The sequence below is a fragment of the Ambystoma mexicanum genome, chromosome 12 (assembly GCF_040938575.1).
Source record: "Ambystoma mexicanum isolate Mex_15411 chromosome 12, UKY_AmexF1_1, whole genome shotgun sequence".
Lineage (NCBI taxonomy): Eukaryota > Metazoa > Chordata > Amphibia > Caudata > Ambystomatidae > Ambystoma > Ambystoma mexicanum.
The window spans coordinates 606,851,970-606,872,914 of NC_090936.1; the positions used below are offsets into that span (position 1 = coordinate 606,851,970).

The 20,945-nt window shown below is 45.1% G+C and overlaps 1 protein-coding gene across 3 annotated transcripts in view; it reads left to right on the top strand.

The window, feature by feature from the left end:
• SMTNL1 (smoothelin like 1) overlaps positions 1-20,945 on the top strand; it is a 117,963-nt gene that overhangs the window by 79,580 nt on the left and 17,438 nt on the right. For all 3 annotated transcript variants that reach the window (XR_011281840.1, XM_069629020.1, XM_069629019.1), the window contains exon 6: positions 15,398-15,512. Coding sequence is in view for 2 of the 3 variants with exons in the window: in XM_069629020.1 (XP_069485121.1) it covers positions 15,398-15,512 (115 nt within the window). In the remaining variant the exon portion in view is untranslated. The remainder of the gene's footprint in view (positions 1-15,397; positions 15,513-20,945) is intronic.

The window sequence follows — 20,945 nt, forward strand, 5'->3', positions numbered from 1 at the left end:
GGGAAATAAAGTGCACCTTTGAGTTTTCTAGCTATCCCAATTTGCAATCTTTGGGGTCGCCGGGCAAAGTAAGGGTAATGCTAAGTGAGAGAGATTGCTACCAAGGGACTGCCGCCAGCCATGATGCTTACTAATCTTGAATGCAGACTGTCTCTCTCCCCCAGCTGGTGGCAGGCCCTCTGAAGCACTCTCTCACTCAGCCTCTTCACATCTGCAACCCACCACGACTCTACTTTCCTCTCCTCTGCCAACACGACACACACCATCCCAGCTCAGAAGTCTCCAACCCCATTCTTTTTTCTCTACCTCAAAAGCCAAATGACCCAGCAGAAACAGTCGGAGTCCCCAAGAAGCCAGAATCCCCTTTCTTTCCTATGCACCTTTTTTAAAGTCTCCCTCACTCTTCCTTTCAAGGTATACCCCTGTATAGAAGGCATACCATAGCTCTGCCTCTTTCAGTGATGTCATCCCATCAATCAGCCACCCCAAACCTCCTGGAAGCTCCCAGAGTGCTACCATGTATGGTTTAACCCTGTTCTATCATATTGTCACCTTTTAAGCAGAGTTTAGTGCAGCGAACGCCAGCCAAATGGCTTAGTTGAAAAAAATGTCCTCTTGCCTTCCTACGCTGGAAGCTTTGAAAAAAGGGCCTACTTACAGCAACATGAAATCGCACATTCCTGAGTTAACGTCTCCATCGCAAAAGCAGCTTTATTTCTTGCATTTATTCTTTGAGCAGCACTCCAGAACCTGTGTCTGCAGACCCTAACTTTGCACCCTTGCTTTGTACTCAGTACTATGGACTCAGCTGTCTCGTTCTAAACACTAATTGAATTAGTAGTTGGTATTAAGATTAAAAATTAGCAGGGATTGGGGTTTAGAAATGAGTCCCTACACTCACTGAAAATGCGCACTACCATTGCAGGGCAAATCCCTAGCTACCACCCTCCTACCCCATTTGTACATGCCATGAGCCTACATCAGTGCTAAAACACACCCATGCTGCACACCATTCGGAACATTTTCTGTGTATACTATCATACACCCTAGAAATCTGAGCAGTGTCAGTTTTTCTGCATGGTTGAAATGCAGAGCACCCCCTACAGGTATATCTGATATGCAATTGGATTTAGAAAGTTAAGCACCTTTTCCAATCTTTAAACAGAAAAGTGGGAAACACTCTGGGAGGAATATTAAAATATGTATCTAGTAAAGTAACCTCCAAGCACAACGAATGAGCAGAAGGCTAAACAAACACCCAATGTTGTTTCACCGCTCATTGCATTTTGTCAAGGATGGAGAACTATGTCTCTTCAACACTTGTATAGCATACATTTCTATGTTAAATATACTCTTTGTTAGCCTGATTGCCATCTTGCAATGCTGTAAATACATGCATTTCAAATAGAGTACCCGCTTAAAGTTAATACACTAATCCTTCCTGTAATAACACATTGAGCCAAATATTATTAAGTAAATATCCTGATAAACCCATTCAATTTATTTTTCATCAACTGTATCATGTGTGCCATCCTTATTGCGCTGTGATATTATTTGCAACAAACCAATAGTTCCACTTAAAAATCTTATTTGTTAGTAGAACATGGAGATCGTTATTGAGCTCCCGATGTTTAGAGCGCAGTTAATAGCTACTGGTATTGACTGCATTCTGAACATTCTGTCTTCTGAAGCAGCCAGGCCCACAACAATACAATTTCCAGTCAAGATGTTTTTCAACAATACTCTTCCTTTCTGGGAATACCTTATTTTTGCTGCCACATGCTATTTAACACATGAAAGAAAAGTTGAAACATTAGAAGATGCTTTCACTTTCTTATAGAGACACCATTTACTTTCACATGACTCCAAATGCATGATCATGTGAAACCTTTCCAGTTCAACCAGGTTGCAATTAAAATACTTATGAAGCCAACCATGTTATTTAAATACTACAAAATAAAACCACATTTAATTTACTAACTCAATTTGTCTATTTCCTTTTACTCACTCAAAGTAAATGTTTTACTTCACCCCCAAAACTTCAATGCATGCATTGCTACTACCACCATGTGTTAATAGCCTTCTAGACCCCAGGAGAGGTCATTATCTGTTGAGATAATGACCCTTCCCCATTATGCCCGAGATGAAGTGGCTGGTCATTATACAGCGACAATGACCCCTTGATCAGTCTATAAGATATCATACATTATCTCAGAAGCTAAGGATGAAAAGAAACTGCATTATTGGGAATAGATTTGATGAGTTCAAATCCATATGAAGGATTATCTAAATTATAGGAAAGAGAAAGTATAGCCAATAAAAGAGAATTTTGATCTCTCCTTCATATTGCTGCACATTTTCTTTGGCATTCTTCGCAGTTACGTCTACCCAAAATAAGACTGTCTTGGAGAAATAAATGAAGACCCTCACTTATATTATGTCCATTTGGGGTCAGTGATCGAGGGTCTGTGATCATCTGTGCTTCCATTTCTCTCAGTTCGTTTTTCTAGATTCCCACCTTTTATTTTCCTATTTATTTGTTGTGCACAAAAGAATGTTGGGGAATCGCTATCATGTTTTTCTGTTTGGTGTATCACCAGTGGGTCCCTGTATTGCTTTTTTCATAATGGCCCATACATGTTCTTGAATCTGAACCTTTAAGCTTCGGATGGTCCTACTTGCAACCATTTTCAAGAAGGAGAGTATGAAATTGCAATGAATACATTGTAGACTATCTAACTTAGTCCTGATATTTCCATCATAGAATGTTTTTTGTGTTTGTTTTGTACACATGTACAGACCACACAGCTGTAACACGTCTTCAACCCTACCGTTTTTTGTTTATTAATCACATTTTTTGTTTCTGTTTACTAAAGGAACTATATATCAATTGGTCTCTCAGTGTTGCCAATCCCTTAAATGCGAAGTCTGGATTCTCTCCTACAACCTGTTTCATGATGCCATCTTGTAAAAAGATTTCCCACTGTTTGACATACTAACTTTTCTTGCATACTGAAGCCAGTACAACATTGCAGAAGAGTCATTTTCTCTCTGGATGGTTTTGGAATTCATAAACAATTCCTATTAATTATTTGATCTTCTCCATAGTTTTATTCAGGCACCATTCTGGACATCCACATTCTTTAAACCGATGGTGTTTTTTTTTAATGATGCCTGCCAAATCCTCCTCTCTGCTAACAGTATATTTAATGACATATGTTTTACAAACAAAGCTATTTCCATTTTAAAATTACATACTTTAACACTGGGGAGAACATTAATTATCTTGATTTAAATATTAAAGTAGTAACCTAAGTAGGAAGGAATTATTTTCAAGAAAATGTAAATATTTTCACATGTTGAACCTATCGAAGAAGCTATAGTTCTACCTGGAGGAGCTGTCACTGACTTTTGCACCATAGGTAAAATGTTGAAACATGAGATAATTGGATGTTGTACTGGTAGGAAACGTTTTTCTCCATACGTTAACATACCATCCTTAAACCATTTTGCCAAATTGGGTCCTAATCAGCGTTTTCACTCTTTTTAAGATTGGCAAGTCCAAGGTCCCATAAACTCCTTATCCAACCATTGTGAATAAGCTTCATCTCATTATTCATCTACTCCCGACGAGCAACAGTTCCTCCCTTATCATTAACAACTGTTTTGTTGTTCTGAATGGACTTAATTGCCTGTAAAGTTTCCAAAATAATGTTATGGAGACTCAGAGATGCATGGTGCAAAAATGCCATGGCTTCAAATACCAATTTTTCATAGAGTCCCACTGTGATGAGTCTTCATACCTCAGTTTCAGGTGTACTTCTCCTTGTGTCTGCTGTCACTGTTAATACAGGTATCAATGCACTGTGCACGATTACTGAGGGAAGCGGTCCCATCATCTGTTTCACTTTCATATGATAAGGACCCCAAGGTATCAATGCCCTGTGCACGATTACTGAGGGAAGCATTCCCATCATCTGTTTCACTTTCATATGATAAGGACCCCATCACATCTAACGCACGGAAGTCTGCAATAGAGAATTAACTATTCCTCGAGATGTATCTGTGATGATAGTTTTATCTGAATCATGCAACATCTGAATATGTATTTTTATGGAGGATTTGAAATCAATCCATTTAGTTTTCTATCAAGTCAAAACTATGAGTAGAACAAAAACCAAGTCTCAATTTCAGAATCAACCTCTTCCTTGTAAATGTATAGTTTGATAGAGTAATAACTACCTTCTTCATGCTTTCTTCTGTTGTGGATTGTCTGTCCTTCACTCTGATGTTGTTTGATATTTCTCATCATTCCTTGACTTTTTTTCCTTGTGTTTCTGTCTGTGTTTTCCTCCTTCCCTTCTTTTCTTGAGGTTGCTATCTCATCATTGTTTTTGGTCTCTTCGATTGTTTATTCTGAGTAACTCTCCCCTACACTAAAAAAAGGATCTCCTTCATGTCTTATTGTTGCTCTCTCTTTGTCTGACCTCTCGATTCCCCAAAGTCAGTGGTCGGATGTCTTCTTCCTGTCTTGAGGACTTGAGTCAGTTTTTGCTTTGCACCTGTCTTTCCACAAATGGTGATTTCTTTTTTCAAACATGTATATATTTGTCCCATCTGACCTTGTTTGCTTGAATTTTCCTGTCTTGCATTCTTTTATTTGTTTGGAGTTTATCTACATTTTTCTCCATTTGCATGAACAGTCCTTTAACTTTGTTATGCTGAAAATCTTGATTTCATTGATATGATATAATAGGTATTTATAACGCGCTTAATACCCAGAGGTTTCTAAGCGCGGACCCGGGGATCGAACCTGTGTTGCTCTGTGTCGTCTTGCTTCCAAGGCGAGCATGTTGTTGGTGAGCTATCCTCCCGAGACATTTCTGTTGTGATCTTTTTCATCTCCTTTCTCTTTTTCATATTTCATCCAATCTTTCGTGGCATATTTAATCAAGGCTTCAATCATTTTTTAGGAACTTTTGTTGTTATCTCTCACCATTCTTTTAACAGTTCTGGATCTAGATCATTATATGACGGAATCATCAATAATCTTAATTCCCTCACAATCCCGTTCATTTTTAAGATATGTTTTTAGAGAGGTAAAATGTCCAACACCTGTTTTCTTTTTGCTTTCTCCAACCTCCCAATTAATTCTTCAGGTCCAGGATTCCTTGATATTGTTGGTTGATCTGGAGTTCATTTTCCTAATCTAGCAAGGCAAAAATATCTACTGCCTTTTTGTGATGCCTATAAGAGTGTTGAAGAGGCAAGTTCTCCACCCTTGACAAAGTTTCAGGAGGGGCAAAATGTTTTGTGCGTTTTTATGTCAATGTCACAGGCCATTGTTCTTGGTGTTTATCATATTGGAATCCCCTTTGATGGTATTCACAATAGCACTAGAGTAGTCTTCTGTAATATAGTCAGCATTTCATGCTAAATGTGCCCAATATATGCTCATAGCTCTTGTCAAGTTCAAATGCTGTTTAAAGCAATCAAATATTTAATGCTGCTCACCTCACATGCGTTATGGGCGTTCAAGATATGTTCCCTTTCCCTTCTGTTCTCAGCCCAACTTGTTCAACCTCCACTGTACATGGCAGCTCAGCATCTCTGTTATGACTCTGCTCCTGCACTCACCCATGATTATCAGGAAATCATGCCATCCAGAGCTCATGAAGCATGCAGTTCTCAACAGAGTACAACATATTTTCATATGCGTTCCACTACTGTATGCCTCCACCTAGCCGGACGCTGAACATACATGGTAGGTGAGCAGCCGTTAACATTTCTGTGTGCCTCCACAACTATCGTTCATGCCTCCTTCAAGCGTGGCTGTGGGTATACCATCGATGCATTATCCCTGGGCTGAGGCACACTTCCATACACATACTTTAAAGAAACAAGTGAGAAGCACTCCAGAGGAATATGAAAATATATTTTTATTTCTTCAATTCATCCATTAAAATAAACACAAAGGACAATGGCCTCGGAGATAAAAACCAACCAACACATTTTGCCCCTCCTGAAGCTTTGTCAAGGGTGGCAAACTCTGCTTCTTTAACACTTCTATAACATCAACGCTAGAGGATTGAGATGTCTGATACTTCAGGACAAAGCTCCAGGCAGCCAGCTCTCCTATTAATTTCATTCAAGTGCCTAGATATCCTGCCCTTTTCTGGGGACCCCAAAGCATCACCATCTCTGGGTTTTGAGATTTGTCCCCCTTTATATTGTCCAAAAGCTCTCCAGGGGGTTTAGAAGTGCCCCCTTTTTTGTGCTGCACATTCCCTTCGTCTGGTGCGCCCACTCTTCTGGGATTAAGTGTATCTCCCCCTCTCCGGTGCCTATCCCCATTTCCGCAGACAAAGGAGCACTCCCCGTCTCCCCATCCTTCTTCTAGGGATCAAGTGTCTCTTCCCCTCTGGGACTCACCCCATCTCTTCTGTGGATCATAATGTTCTCCCCTTCACTGGTGTGAATACCCTCTTCTGGGGAACAAGGGGATCTCCACCTATTTGCTGCTCACCCCTTCTTCCTGGGATCAAGTGGTTCTTCCCCTCTGCTGCTCACAACCTCTTCTGGGGAACATGGTGACTTCCTCCGAGGCTCTCCCCCTCTCAAGGGTTACCCCTTCTTCAGGGGATTATTGGAGGTTTTCCTTTCTCTGCTGCCCCCCCTCCCTCCCACTTCTGCAAATAAAGAGGTTCACCCTCTTCTCTGGTGCTCGCCCTCTCTTCTCCAGAGCAAGGGGCTTTCCCTCTCTCTTGGGTTCATCCCCTTTTGTGGGGATTAAGATGGTCCCCTTCTCTGTTGCTTTCTGGCTTCCTCGTGATACTGCTCTCCTCAGCATACAACCCAGGTTGTGGCTCTTAGCCTCATTGTCAAATCACTCACCATCATTCAGTTGTTTGAGGCAAGCCTTTGAATTAGGCAGATAAACTATCAGGGGTGGCTCCATTGAGTTTTGGGGTCAAGTGTTTAGGAAGCCCTTGTCAGGTTCTGGCTTGCCTTCTCCACAGGAGCAGCTGGTCCCACAGACCCTCTCCAGATGCTTCCAACCCAACCCTTATTTAACTTACAGTTGTGTTGGAAACCCCAGGGAAGGTAAAGGGGTAGTGGATAAAATAATAAACAACAGAGGCCACCAGGGGGTGCACTCATGTCAGCAGCCTGAGCGCGTAGCTCCCGTGTTGCTGGGCCATTACGTGTGAAGAGCCCCCACCCCAGACAGACACCGGTGGCATCACTTGGGTGCAAAGTATCAAAGTGCACTTCCCCAAAGTTTGAGGAAGATTGGGCACTTTCCGACGGAGTTATGGCTGATTGTAGCCAGCCACAGGAAAGTGAAAGTAACTTTCCCCGATGCTGCGGCCCAGCCTGAGAGAGCATCGCGGCTGCAGGAGCAGCATGAGGCCTGTGCATGGAGTCTGGGGCCACGGAGAGGACCGAATTTAGCATCGTAGGGGAGATCCAGGGCTTGCAGGAGCTGCCAGCTCACGCCCAGCTAGCTACAGAGGAGACTGACCTGTGACGGCGGATTTCGCCTACAGAGGGACAGTGTGGCAGCTGAGAGGTGAGGCTCGCCTGGAGATAAGACCGGCCCCCTGTGAGGTGAAACTGCAGTGAGGTTGCAGGGCAGTACCGGCTGCACCAGAAGGGTGCTGACCCCCTCAGAGAGTCAGTGTTTGTGTCAAGGACGGGGCTCTGCCCCCGCCTGGGAAGGTGTGGCCCCCAGGCTCTGGCCAGGGATGTGTGCCCACCTCCTGGGTGCGCAAAGGCCCCCAATTACGGACGACTGCCAGGTGAAAACCAGGTGACGACCTGCTGCAGGAGTGGGGGGAGCTGTCATCAAGGTGCAGCGGACCTGGCGAGAGGAGCTCCATGTGAGGAGGAGCTGGCCTGTGGAGAAGCTCAGGAAGAGGTGTGCTGAGAGCCCAGACCCCGGCACTGAGCAGACACCTACAGAAGAGGCCCCGGAAAGGACGTTTGGCCACTGTGCCTTGCGGTTCTGCTGGGCACTGGGAAATGCGAAAATCTCGATCTTTCAGGACCTCTCATCACTTATGGCGAAGTGACGACAATGCATGCCCCTTACAAAGTGGCTGAACGAGAAGGGAGTTGAGGTACAGGTGGGGCTTCCCTTTCTTCTTCTCATTCGAAGTGGATGGATATGGATGCAAGCTGGTCACAGAGGCGGACATACGCAGGGTCACAGGCGAACTAATGGGAGAGGAGGTGGGCCAAACGGAAGAAGGACCGAAAGGCCTTGAAGATGCACAATGGCACATCAAAGGACTGAACAGGGGCGAGGTTCCTGACTCGAGGAAATTTAGGAAGTTGAACACCCCTCCGGCTGGGGCCTCCAGAACTTCACATTTCAACACCTCCTTGGGCACCTAAACGTGTGTCTCAGATGCACATAGTTTCTGGTCTGTTGGTAATGTAAGAGCGGTCAGGGTTAGAGTTCCGGGGGGGGGGGTTCGGATGAGCGGACGGGTTCGGGGGGGTTTGGGGGGCTTGGAGGATTGGACTGGATTACGTGGAGTGGCCTCTTCGGAGGGGACCCATTGAAGGAGATGGGTGTCAGTTGGGGGAGGGACAAAGGGGCATTTTGGGGGGAGTAGAGGGGAATAAAGACAGGGTCTTTTGATGTTGAGGTGGCCCGGATGACCGGGTCCTATTGGTGGTCTGGTGTTCGTCCAGTGATGTTAACTGGAGCGGACCGGGCACCACAATGGGGGTGGGGAGGAACTGGGAGGGGGAGAAGGAAGGAGGGAGGACGGGGAGATGGTTAGGAGAGGGGAGCAATGAGTTATCGTGGCCTGGGGAGAAAATGCTGAGTATTGGATGCGATCTGTCTAGAGGATGTGACTCAATGTAAGCAAATGACGAACCTGACTAGGGTACAAGGGGATGATTGTCTCTGAATTTGCACACTGAATGTTAAAGGGCTGAATTCACCAACTAAAAGGTCCTTAGTGGCCAGTGTGGTTAGTTGAAAGGGGGTGGATGTGCTATTCCTCCAGGAAACGAGGTTCGCCAGGGGTGAGGAAAGGAAGATTCCATGCAGATTGATCGGTCAGACATTCTGGGGCTCAGGGAATGCTAGGAGAGGGGGGTGGGCATTCTGATACATAAGCGGCTAAAAATGGAAGTTGAAAGGGTGTGGTCTGATGGGGAGGGGAGAGCGATATTGATTGCGGGCTCATTGAGGGGAGTCCGATTCACCTTTAAGGTACTGTATGCCCCAACCAAGGGCAGTTGCACGTCCTGAAGCCTATGTTAGCGAAAGCTCTGAATGATGGAGTGGGGTACTTGGTGGTGGGTGGAGATTTCAACATGTGGGCAGACTTGCAGTGGGGTAGGAAATCAATGGACAGACTGGGACGACGGTTCCCTCATTGGGGGAGGGAGGCTTACAGGATTGTTTGGATATTTATGGCCTGATGGATGTGTGGCGATTCTTCCACTCAAGAGAAAGGGGATTTACTTTTTACTGGATGTATGGAGATGTAATAAATCCCTGTGGAAGGATCAGGAAGGAAGGATCAGGTGTTCCGAGAAGAATTTGAGGGGGCGATAAGGGACTATTTCCTGCTGAATGATACAAGCGAGCTGGATCAGGGGATGGTATGGGATGCGGGGAAGGCGACATGTAGGGGCCTGCTGATTACAGAGGGGGCATGCAGGAAGCAAGAGAGGACCCTACTGGAGAACAGGAGAACTGATAGAGGAGGTGAGAGGGAAAAGAGAGGAACTGCGACCGCTGGAAGTGGGCAGGATAACCCGGAAGCTTCAGTTTCTGAAGCAGACGTACTATGAAAAAGGGGACAAAGCAGATGCTCTCCTAGCGGCAAGGCTTGCGCGGTCAGCATGCAGACAGATGGATAGCGAGGTTTAGAGTTCAGGGGGCATGCTGGAGATGTCTACAGGAGGAGTGGTTGAGACTTTTACAGAGGTTTATGAAGGCGTATAGAAGGGGGGGAGACCACTTGGAGGGGAATGCTGTGGGAGCCTACCTAGAGGAGGTGTCCCTACTGAAATTGACCCCGGAAGAGGCAAGGGAACTGATGCAGCTATTACAGGAGAGGAGCTTGCAACAACAATCCGTGGGCTGCAACTGAGAAAGGCGCCGGGGTAAGACGGGTATACCGCTGGCTTCTACAAAATGGGTATCAGGTAATATTATCCCCACCAAAAATATCGCCGTACATATGGACGTTGGGAACGGCCGTAGGCGATATTTTTGGTGGGGATAATTTATGGGCTAAATGGATGGGGGAGTTGCGGGGGTGTCCCCGGCAGGTTCCATGGGGTAATATTGCAGTAAAAATATGGGGAAAGTTTTGTATGGTGATATTTTTGCAGCAATATTATCACATGGAACCACAAAATGTTTGCAGGCATCCTTACTCCACACATGGTCAAAGTATTCAACCATATCCTGGAAAATGTAAGGGCCCCAAAAACATTAGTGAGGGCTCTAATAATGGTGATACATAAAGAAGGTAGGGACACCAGGGTGTATGGCTCGTATCGTCCGATCTCACTCCTTAATGTGGATGCAAAGATATTCACCAGAGTCCTAGCGACAAGACTTGACATGCATATGCCGAGATTGGTCCACTCTGACCAGGTGGGTTTTCATGAGGGGGAGACGAGGGACTGACATGATGTGCAAATCCTTGAACTTGATTGCGGAAGCCCACAGTGGTGGGGGTAACCCCATGTTGATATCTGTGGATGCAGAAAAGGCATTTGACGGGGTGAACTGGGATTTTTTTAAGGCAACTCTGGTCAAGTTTGGATTGGGATCGGGCTTCTTAAGGGTTTTCATGTCACTATACTCGGACCCGAAGGCGTGTGTCGCTGCCAACAGGAATTTCTCATGATGGTTTGGACTGGGTCGGGGCACAAGAAAGGGCTGCGCCCTCTCGCCAATACTCTTTGCTCTCTTGCTGCAACCCTTGGCCCCGAAACTACGTGACGATCCTCGAGTAGAAGAGATCTGTGTGGGGTGGGGGTGGGTGGGTGTTGCACAAGCTTGGCTTATATGCAGATTACATTTTACTGTATCTCAGAAATCCGGGGTCCTCAGTCCCTGCAGTGGTTGAGATAGTTCAGTAATACGGGGCACTATCAGGCTTCCTAATCAACAAGGGGAAATCCATCCTGTTCCCGCTGGTCCAGGTGGAACTGAGTGACAGGCAGGGCCTAGATACTTTGGGGATGAGGGTAGAGGAGGAACGGTTGCAATATTTAGGTGTAAATGTTACAAGGGAAATACAGAACTTTTACGAAGCAAACTTCCCATCACTCCTAGCGTAACTGTTCGGGGACCATGAGAAAGGGGGAAAATTGACGATTTCCTGGATGGGCCGGTTGAACACCATAAAAATGAACTTCCTCCCAAGAATCCTTTACTTGTTTGAAATGCTTCTGATCCAAATCCCCCTTGTTAGGTTCTGAGAAATTAAGGGCCGTCTCTTGAAATTCCTATGACAGGATAAGAAACCGAGAGTTCCCTATGAGGTCCTGGTGCTTCCAAAGGAAAAGGGAGGAGTGGGATTCCCTGACATCTTCTGCTACTACAAAGTGACTCTGCTGAGGATTCTGCTCCTGCACTTACGGGAACAGAGGGACTGCCAGTGGGTGGAGTTGGAGAACTCCCATCTCAGACCGGCAACTGTAGGAGAATGGATCTGGGTGCCGAGAGACAAACTTCCGAGGAGGATTAGGGAACACCCCATCCTAGGAGTCATCTGGTATCTATGGCAGAAGGGGCCGGAGATGAAAGGGGTCACAAGTTGGCCCTCCCCTTGAAGTCCTCTGTGGACCGCAGGGGTAAGGGACCGCATCCCAAACCCGGAGATGTTCTAGACTTGGTTTGATGGTGGCCTCACAAGGATTGGTCAGTTATGGAGAGGGGGCCAGTTGATCTCATTGGTTGACTGGGAGGGGGAATTGGGAATAGGAAACTTTTCGGTCTTTTCTTACTTGGAGTTGAAGGGTGTCCTTACGGCTGACGATTGGAAGGACAGGGTACAGAGGGACCTAACGCCCTGGGCGAAGGTCTTTCACTCGAGAAGTGGTATGAAAGGGCTGATTTCTGCCTTGTATGGGGCCTTGGTAGAGGCGGGCAGGGGAAATATGAAAAAACTTCAGAGCAGGTGGGAAAAAGACCTGGGGGGGGGGGGAGTAGACTAAGCGCTATGGCAGCGAATGTGCAGTAGACCTCCATTGCATGCCAGTATAAACTCCATGTGATCAAATTGCTCTATAGGTGACAATACTACCCAGTGTGCCTCTCGAATATGTTTCCAGGGACGAGTCCTCTATGTTGGCATGCATGTGGGAAACGGGCGGATAACTGGCATATGTGGCGGGGTGTGCCAATGTTCAAATCTACTGGGATGAAGTCCTCGGGTGGATGAAGGAGGTAGAGGGTATCCCCAGACTGAAAACACTGCTCCTTGTCCTGTTTGGTTTGGAAGGAAGTGAGGGGGGATTACAGCGGCCTTCCTCGCTTGTCGCACACACTGTTGCTGGCGGGAAGGGCCTGCCTGGCAATGCACTGAAAACCTGCCCTACCGAGTAAGAGGGAATGGATAAACACAGGGAAGAATATATACTTGATAGAAAAGATCACGGCGGCCATACGTGGCAGGCGGTTGAACCTCTTGGCGGAGTGGGCAGAATTCCGGAGTAGATATGTGCCTTCGGAGACATAAGTTGGGTACCACAAAGGTTAATTGAGTGGGGCAGAGCAGGAGAGGAAGGTGTGCGGGCAAATAGGGGATATTGTGCAAAAGTTTGAGACAATGGCATTTTTTTTAAATGAGCAAGACGTTAGTATACAAGCGGGGCAGATGGCATGGAACTCAACAGCTGTGTTTTTTCCTCGGGCCAAGTGGTGGATTGAGGGGCCTTTGGAGTTTGGGGGGAAGGCAGGATATAATGACAGTTAAGAGTAAGGTTTTTGTCGGCCAGCAGAGTGTTGATTTGTATTGTTCATGTTCCTTGAGGGGCAGCATTGTATTACACTGTAAAATTTCAATAAAGTTGAATTGAAAAAAATAATAATAATAAACGACAGATGCTTCTCTGGCTGGCTCTGGTCTCGGGATCTGCAGTTGAATAACAAATTGCAATTATGTTATTCCTTTTCCAGCCAGCGATTGCTTCTCCTTCCAGGAGCCTGCGTGAGGCACGCATGCGCCACGATGGTCTAGCCTTTCGTTTTCCTTTTTGGAACAACTAGGGAAAGGTTTGCGCTTGCCTGTGCTCTTCTCAGCGACACTAGGCACATCCAAAAACACACATGGCCCGCGCTACAAGCACAAATCTGGACTCCACCCTGCATCCCTGCACGCGCACCCAAGTGATATGTCCTGAAGCACAGTGCTGCAATGGAGAAGCGGGCAGCAGTATTAAAAGAAAAAAGAGAAGCGCACAGTAAATACAACTCCAACTCGCTGCACAATCACCTTACACTGACGCTTGCTTCTGCTGGCTTCCTCAAATTGAATAACTTTAGTGAAATTACTGCTGACAGTCGATAGTCTCAATTTTACAAATATTTACAGTTCTTTCTTTCTTACAACCTCTCGCTTTCCTCACAAAAAGATGTGTTCTCACTTGAAATATTCTAGTTGTTGTAGTCTCAGGACTGCCTTCTGTAACTTTAAAAACATCTTACTTCAACTGCATTCAATTTACTTCAGATTCTTTGTTTCTCTGAGCCTAACTTGAGGGGAGCTCAAAATACACAACCTGATTCTAAAAAGTTTCTGATGAAAGGCAGTTGAGAATTGTTCTGAACATTCCAAAGTGATTGTTCCTGCACTCTCAACCAATCGGCTTCCCTTTCATCGTTCTGCAGTCTTGGCAGACCTGTACAGCTAGGGTTAAGGAAAACAAGAAACAAACACCATGTCATACTTTCCTTTCCTCCAAACTTCTAATCTCAGCAAAACATCCTCCCACCTTGTGGACTGTTACTAGCCTCTTGCCTCTGCAAACCCTGCCAGCCCCCTCTGATCGGGTCTGGAGTTTTCTCCTCAAAGGCAGAGGAAAGACGTCTTTAAAAGTCTTACCACCTGTCTGGATTTCTTTCCCTCTGTTTCCACTGTGTAAGCTGTTATTTGTTTGCTGCTCAGTTCCTCCACTTCTTGCTCTATGTCCTTCTGCAGTATAGATACATTTGGGATTTTGGTAGTTAGAAGGCCATTGTGAGGAACATAAAAGACTCTAATAAACTGGGAAAAACTGTTTTCCTTTGGGAACAGAAGCATTTCTGGCATTAAGTGATGTAGCTGCATGGAAGGTAGAGAGTGGCTCTTTCCGTTAGAAGCTCTATTTCTGTGAGGGAAAGTATTAGGGTTTTCCCTTCAAGGCGCCACACCTGTTCTTTAAGGGATCTCTGTGGGTGGGATCGCTGTCCACCACAGTTCAATGCCTTGTAGGCATTCCCAAATCCACTCTGGGTTTTGGAACGCCAAACATGGTTTTTCACAGGAGATGCAATTGAGAACATTCTGGTTCTTCAGGGCAAGGTAGTTATGAACTGGCCAGTCTCTTGGGTGGGTTCGGGGATAATCGGGGAAAGTTCTGTCTGTCATATTGGGCCTGGTTTAGAGAATTCCTCTGGTCTGGTCTTTGTTAAGAATCGTGTGTTTTGTCTGTAAGGAACGCCCCACTTTTCTCTCTGTCGTAGTTCTATCTGGGAACAAGACTTCAGTGACTGGCTGGCCAGGATGGGGGTTGTGTTAGGGCCCTCTCAGTCTTACTCTCCGAGAGACATTGGGAAGAGCATACTGTTGGCACTGTGACCTCCAACGCTGGGGTTTTTGCACCACAAGAACAAGACATATTTGTTCCGAATACTATTGTTGCATCATAGCCTGATCTCCGAAAGGCTGGCACAAGATGTACCACCAGACAAGGAGTACCACCCAACCATGCCCCCTTAAAACCAGCAAAGGACATTTACTTGAAAAGAGATTACACAACTTGGATGTGTTCCTTTTTAATGAGCTTTTCCCAAATTCCCAATTTTAGCCAGAACCTGAGTCAGAAAATGCTTGAAAGTGATAACAATGAGTGAAACCATACATTGTAATCCACAGTAGGCCAACATTTGGTTTGAAATGACAATGTGCATACCCCTGTTGCCCTTAAGTTGAAAATGCCAAAGACAAAACCTACTAAGACATTCACAATGTAGGATATATGGGACTGTCTTAAAACCCACAGCGTGGGCTTGAGACTAGTGCTGAGCTAAGAGCTTCAACGCTTATATTCCATAGCCACAGACCGAGTATAATTAAGAGAGGTGGAGACGTAGTGAGAGTGAGCTCTGGGCATAGTCTAAACTTTCTCTTTTTCATATTCTCAGCCCTGCATCCGGGGCTTCCCCGGGCATCAAGGTGCAGCGATCCACCAGCTTCGGAGCCTCCAGCGTAAAGAACATGCTACTGGAGTGGTGCAAGGCCAAGACCAGAGACTACGAGGTAAGAGAAGGGGAGGGAACAGAAGGGAGAGGGAAGGCTAGATGGCTAGATAGAAGAGAGGACCAAATGGCACTGTGATTTAAAGTTGAGAAGGGGGAAGGAGGGCACCACAAAGACTCTTGGTAGAGGAAGGAGCATGTATTCAGGGCATGATAGTTCCCAATAGATCTGTGCATAGACAGATGCATAAGGTGGGCAAGTCTACGTTGTGCAGCTTGGCATTGGCTTGCGCTGATAGATGACTGACAGCGAAAGGAACCCAGAGCAGAGGGGCTTCTCCTCGGTTGTACGCCACTTGCCTCCGTGGATAGATTATTTTTACCTCTTCTTCCACGTTGTTGTTATATTCAGAGCAGAACTTGGCTACTAAAAGGAACTTTCTTATTTTGAACTTTGATTTGGAAAATTCTGCTTTAAACCTGGGAAAGGGGATCTGACCCTGGTTACAAGGATACATGCTTATCAAGTTTATGTTTAAGCATGCTTGTTATTTTGTTAAACCTGTATTGTCATTATGAGTTTGATGTATGCATAAGTGTGAGGGTCAGATTCCTTTACTTTTATTAGAGTGTTTTCCTTAAGTCTTAGATTGATAGGCAGGGAAATCCTGTTAGGTTAGGGACAGTGAGGCGTTTATCACACCCGTGTAAGTTAAATGGCTTCTTGTGAAAAACCTTTATGACATTTAGAGACCTAGATGTTAATCCTGTCTGCATCATTTGATCAAAAATATGTCAGATTCTTAGTGCGAAGGAAGTATTTTTAGGCATATCAGTAGACATTCTTCCCACAGCCTATATAAATGATCCAACTCATCACTACAGAGGTTTGCTAAAACCATCCTGTAAATGTAGCATAGTAGAAATAACACCCATCACCAGCCCTTTGCCACCTCCTACTAGGATAATACTATCACAGTAGACAACTCACAGGGGCTATCCTCAGACTAGCACAACATCATTCCACCTCTTGAAGTACTGTTCTGATCTTCAATGAGTAACACAAAATTGGCACAATCATCCTATCGGTTATATGTAGGGGGCTCCCCTCCAATAGCAAAGACAAAGGGGAGCCCCTGGAGTGTAGCACTAAACACTCCTAGTCCAGGGATATAGTTATGGGGCACCTCATCAAAACAACATCTCCAACTTCTCCCTCTTCCGTCTTTCCACAGAACATAATCCATTCAGACCCAACTGTCAAAAAACTACAATCTCAAAGGTCACAATTCCCTGTCAGTCAGCCTCCTCCCTCCCAGGCAGCATGATGTCACAGGGTGCAGCTCTGCTTCCGACAGAGAAAAATGCCACACCACACTTTCCTCAGCTGACCAATGAAACTGGCGGCTGGGAGTGATGCCACTTGCAAACATAAAAAAGGAAGAGATTAACCTAACCCACTGCCTGCCAGGGTGCAGCCAGGTGGAGAACCACACACAGCAGACAACCAGGATTACTGCCTCTAACCCAGTTTATACAGGGGGCTTCATTTTTCTTTGTTTAAATCCCAAGTGCATGCTGGGATTCAACCCACCTTCATACCATAACAAATGTCTTTATGCTGCCCCTAACCTACATGTTGAATCTAAATATTTGTATCCTCTAAGAGTAAACTATTTTGATGTATTCGATCATTTTCTTCCCCATGGTCAGACTTGTAAGCGCTTACATTTTTGTAAGGCATCTTACTTTAACAGTTAAAGATTCATGTAAATATTAAACGCTTTAGGCACACTTTTAGAAAGGTATAGATCTTACCTGTACTTTATTTGATTGTCAAACATGGCCCTTTTTGAACATTAAAATTCACTTTGTTTACATTTTTACTTTTTTATTTGCTTCATATATTGATGACTTTTAGTGTGTTCTCTTCCTTTTTTTTTCTTCTTTTCTTGGTATTCGTCTGCTTGGTTCCTAGTCCTTTGAGGCTAGCCCTTCTCCGATGAGCGTCCACCTCAATGTTCTGTTTCAACAGAAGGACCTCTACCTATTTTATTTACAAATCACCCTTTGTTGCTTTCAAACCGCTTCATAGTCTTAGGGAGATACATTGAGGATTCACAATGATGGGACGTAGGAGAGGTTCTGTGAAGATTTTCATCTATAGAATCTGATGTAGGGAAAGCTATTCCTATCAATTCTGCTTGAACACTTTTCTTCTTGAATTCTTCTGTGAGACTAGAATGCCATCTGGTGTTCCATATTATATCCACAGAAGGATCTTTACAGTATATTTGCTTATACTGGGGCTTTGTAGATCACCACATGCAAATGAAATTGCTTCTAGGTGTGGTGAAAATCAGTGTTTAGGCTAACCAATACTGGGTCATGGTCCGGGTAAAAAAGACTGACAGGGTCTGGGTGTGGGAGGTCGGTATTGAGTATTCAAAGTAAGCCCAGCCACTGTCCCTGAAGACCCAGTCTTGATAAAGTCAATCAGTGACAAGCCCGGTGACTGCTGATACTTAGTTATGGTAATTGTCTAGAAACTGCTAAGGGCAGTTGACAAGGACTGTGATGAAAGGAATTCTTAGTCATCGTCACAGGGACCTGGGAGTGATGTCACTAGATCTTCAAAGCCAACTGCTCTAAAAAGGACTCTTAGGAACATGTACCAAGGACATGTTTCCAGACCATTTTGAAGGACCAAACAAAAAAAGGACAATTCCCCTCTCTTGTAAAGAGAAACTCGGAGTGAATCGGGGCAACTCAACTACTTAGCCAAGGGAAGCAAGACTTTCGGACAAGCCTAATCAGCTATCAGCAGTACCTTCCCCACATTGAAGAGAGCAGCTATGGGATGCTCACACCTCTCCCATACAGCACATAGGGTTACCAGGAGAAGGACAACTCTTCCCTGTACAGCAACCAGTCACACAAGGTGAACTGCACTTCTTCTCCACGCTATAGGGAGACTTGAGGAAAAAGGGAACTCGTGGATTCCCTACAGCTGCAACCCTGGTAAAAGAGTCTCCTGTGCCAACACGCCAATTGGAAACTATGAGGTAAACACCCACACAACACTGAATACAGGCAAACCTGTTTTTCCAACCCCCCAGTTCAACAAAAAGGCTTTATAGAACACACACTAGTCGGGTAAGTACCAGCCTGGACTCCGAGAGGGAGAGCACTTGCAGCAAGAGGGGAAGAGTGAAGACAGGAGCACCACACAGAAGAGCATTCCAGAATGGCGGCTAATTTATTGAAATACTTCTTCTATCTGAGACTCATGACCACAAAGCATCCGTGTCACTGAGCAGGCTCAGAAAGAACACCTGGCCTTCCAGCCACTCAGACAGAAGCTATTAAGTCCAAGCCCTGTATAAGGACCAACTCGCAGGACAGCAGTAAAAGGGTGGTTGGAGTGTAGGGTTTGTGAGTTGACATCAGACAGCTGGGGAATTGCTGCATAAGGAGGCAAGACATGTGGTTTGGAGATGATGGGCATCAGAGGGGCGGGGAAGAGGCAGACTGGGAACATTGTTGTGCCATCCTGAGCTTGCAGTGGTTTTCCTGGTGTCAAAGGTGTTTAGGAAGGCCATTCCAGTGTCTGTGGCCAAATAGCACTAACCCTTTGCCTTCTTTGCATGTCCTTTTGGATCTGGAGCACATGGTGACCCACACCATGTCAATCAAAGGTTCCTAGCTTGGTTGTGCCATGTATATTCCTTAGTCAGATACCTCGGTCTGATGTTCTGGATGGCTCTATTGGTTATACATAGGATTTCAGACTCGATTCTATGCATCAGAGGGAGTTCGCTGGAGTTTTTTCTGACCTTGTGTGATATGTTCCACTTTCCTCAGTCCTATTTAGACTGCTCTATTTTGGGCAAGTTGAAGAGGTTTAAGGGTCTGTCTGGGGAACTCTTCACATATTCTGTTACAGTAGCCCAATAATGTTTAGCTTGGGCATATACAGAACACGTGGTGCAGTGGTAGCAACTGTAAGGTTTTTAAAAAAATGTTACTTACATGGTTCTAGCTAACTCATTTTCTTATGGGCTAATAATGCATAGGTGGCAATTCCAGCTTCACCCTTTCAGAATTGCAACCCACATGCTTTGATATACATGGCATGGCAGACATGGCAGGCACTTGTAACCCAACAGCATACACTTAGGAGGGGAACGAAACATGCACAGCACACAGCTACTGACTGTCATTCATCACATTCGTACCACCCACACACGTTTTAGGGCCAACCCAAAAGGGGTCCTACATAGGTGAAAAGAGGTGAAGCCGGACGAGGCAACATAGGACAGGCCTGTGCAGGGATATGCTTGATATTGATCATACGAGGAAACTAGGGCCGCCACTTCACCAGGGAATTCTGAGTGACAAGCATGCACTGATCTAAAGAGCAAAGCAAGACAAGGACTATATTTCTAGGGCTGTAAGAGATGCATTGATGAAGCCAGTAAATGTACCAGAAGTGGCAAAAGTAGTACTAGATGCAATGCAGGAAAGGAATAAATGGAAACTGGGGCAACCCATTCTGTGAAAGGGAACTACTGTATTTTGTGGTTTCTATCCCGTTTTAAAAGTGCCTGTCTTGAAGTCCTCATGCACCTCTTTAACATAGCATGACGGAATCTCCCCGTTCTGATCTTCTCACCCATTCTTTGTCTCTTTTATGTGCGCCCTGAGACCTACGGGTGAGTGGCGCGTTATACAAATTTAAATAAAATTGCACTACCCAGTTAGCCAGACTGCCTATTATTTTCATATGCAGTCTGCCTTTCCCGTGTTCTTTTCTTGCAGGATGGCTCTTGGTGTGTTTAGTAAATACTTGTTTGGACATTCCTTTCATGTAGTATTTACTGTATTATGATTTCTTTTGTTTGGGTACCCTATGCTGACCCACCAGAGTTTAGCATGTCCTCTGCCACTGCTACCCAAGTCCAGGGAGCCATTATATGCACTTTCGTCTGTTTAGCCTTTATGGTTGGAAGACCTTCGATCCAATTTGTGGTACAAGCTTCAAGGAAGAAGCTTTTCATTTACTCCTCCTGCTACTTTTTCCGGCCAGCAAGGATTTTGTGTCACTAAAAATGAACAGATACTTTCAAATGCTCCATGCCCATCGCATTAGAGGAAAATGGTGTGTAGACATTTCAACGGACAACGCGTGACTATTTCATAGCTCGTTCTCAAAAATCATAACAGAAATAGTTTTGAGTTAAGAAGTGGTTCAAGCAATAATATGATCCCTTGTCACCACAACTCTGAACCATTTTGGACATCTTGAATTATGCAACACATCAATAGTAGCTGCAATAAAATCACTTTGATCCATCCTATGTGTGCAAAAATAAGTCATGTAAAGATGCAGTAGAAGGACTTCACACAAACCTTTACTGAAGGAAGAAAGCAAGAGAAAACCTATCTCTCCCTGTTCCTAAAAGGGGGTTCCCTGCCTCGACTAAAGATCTAA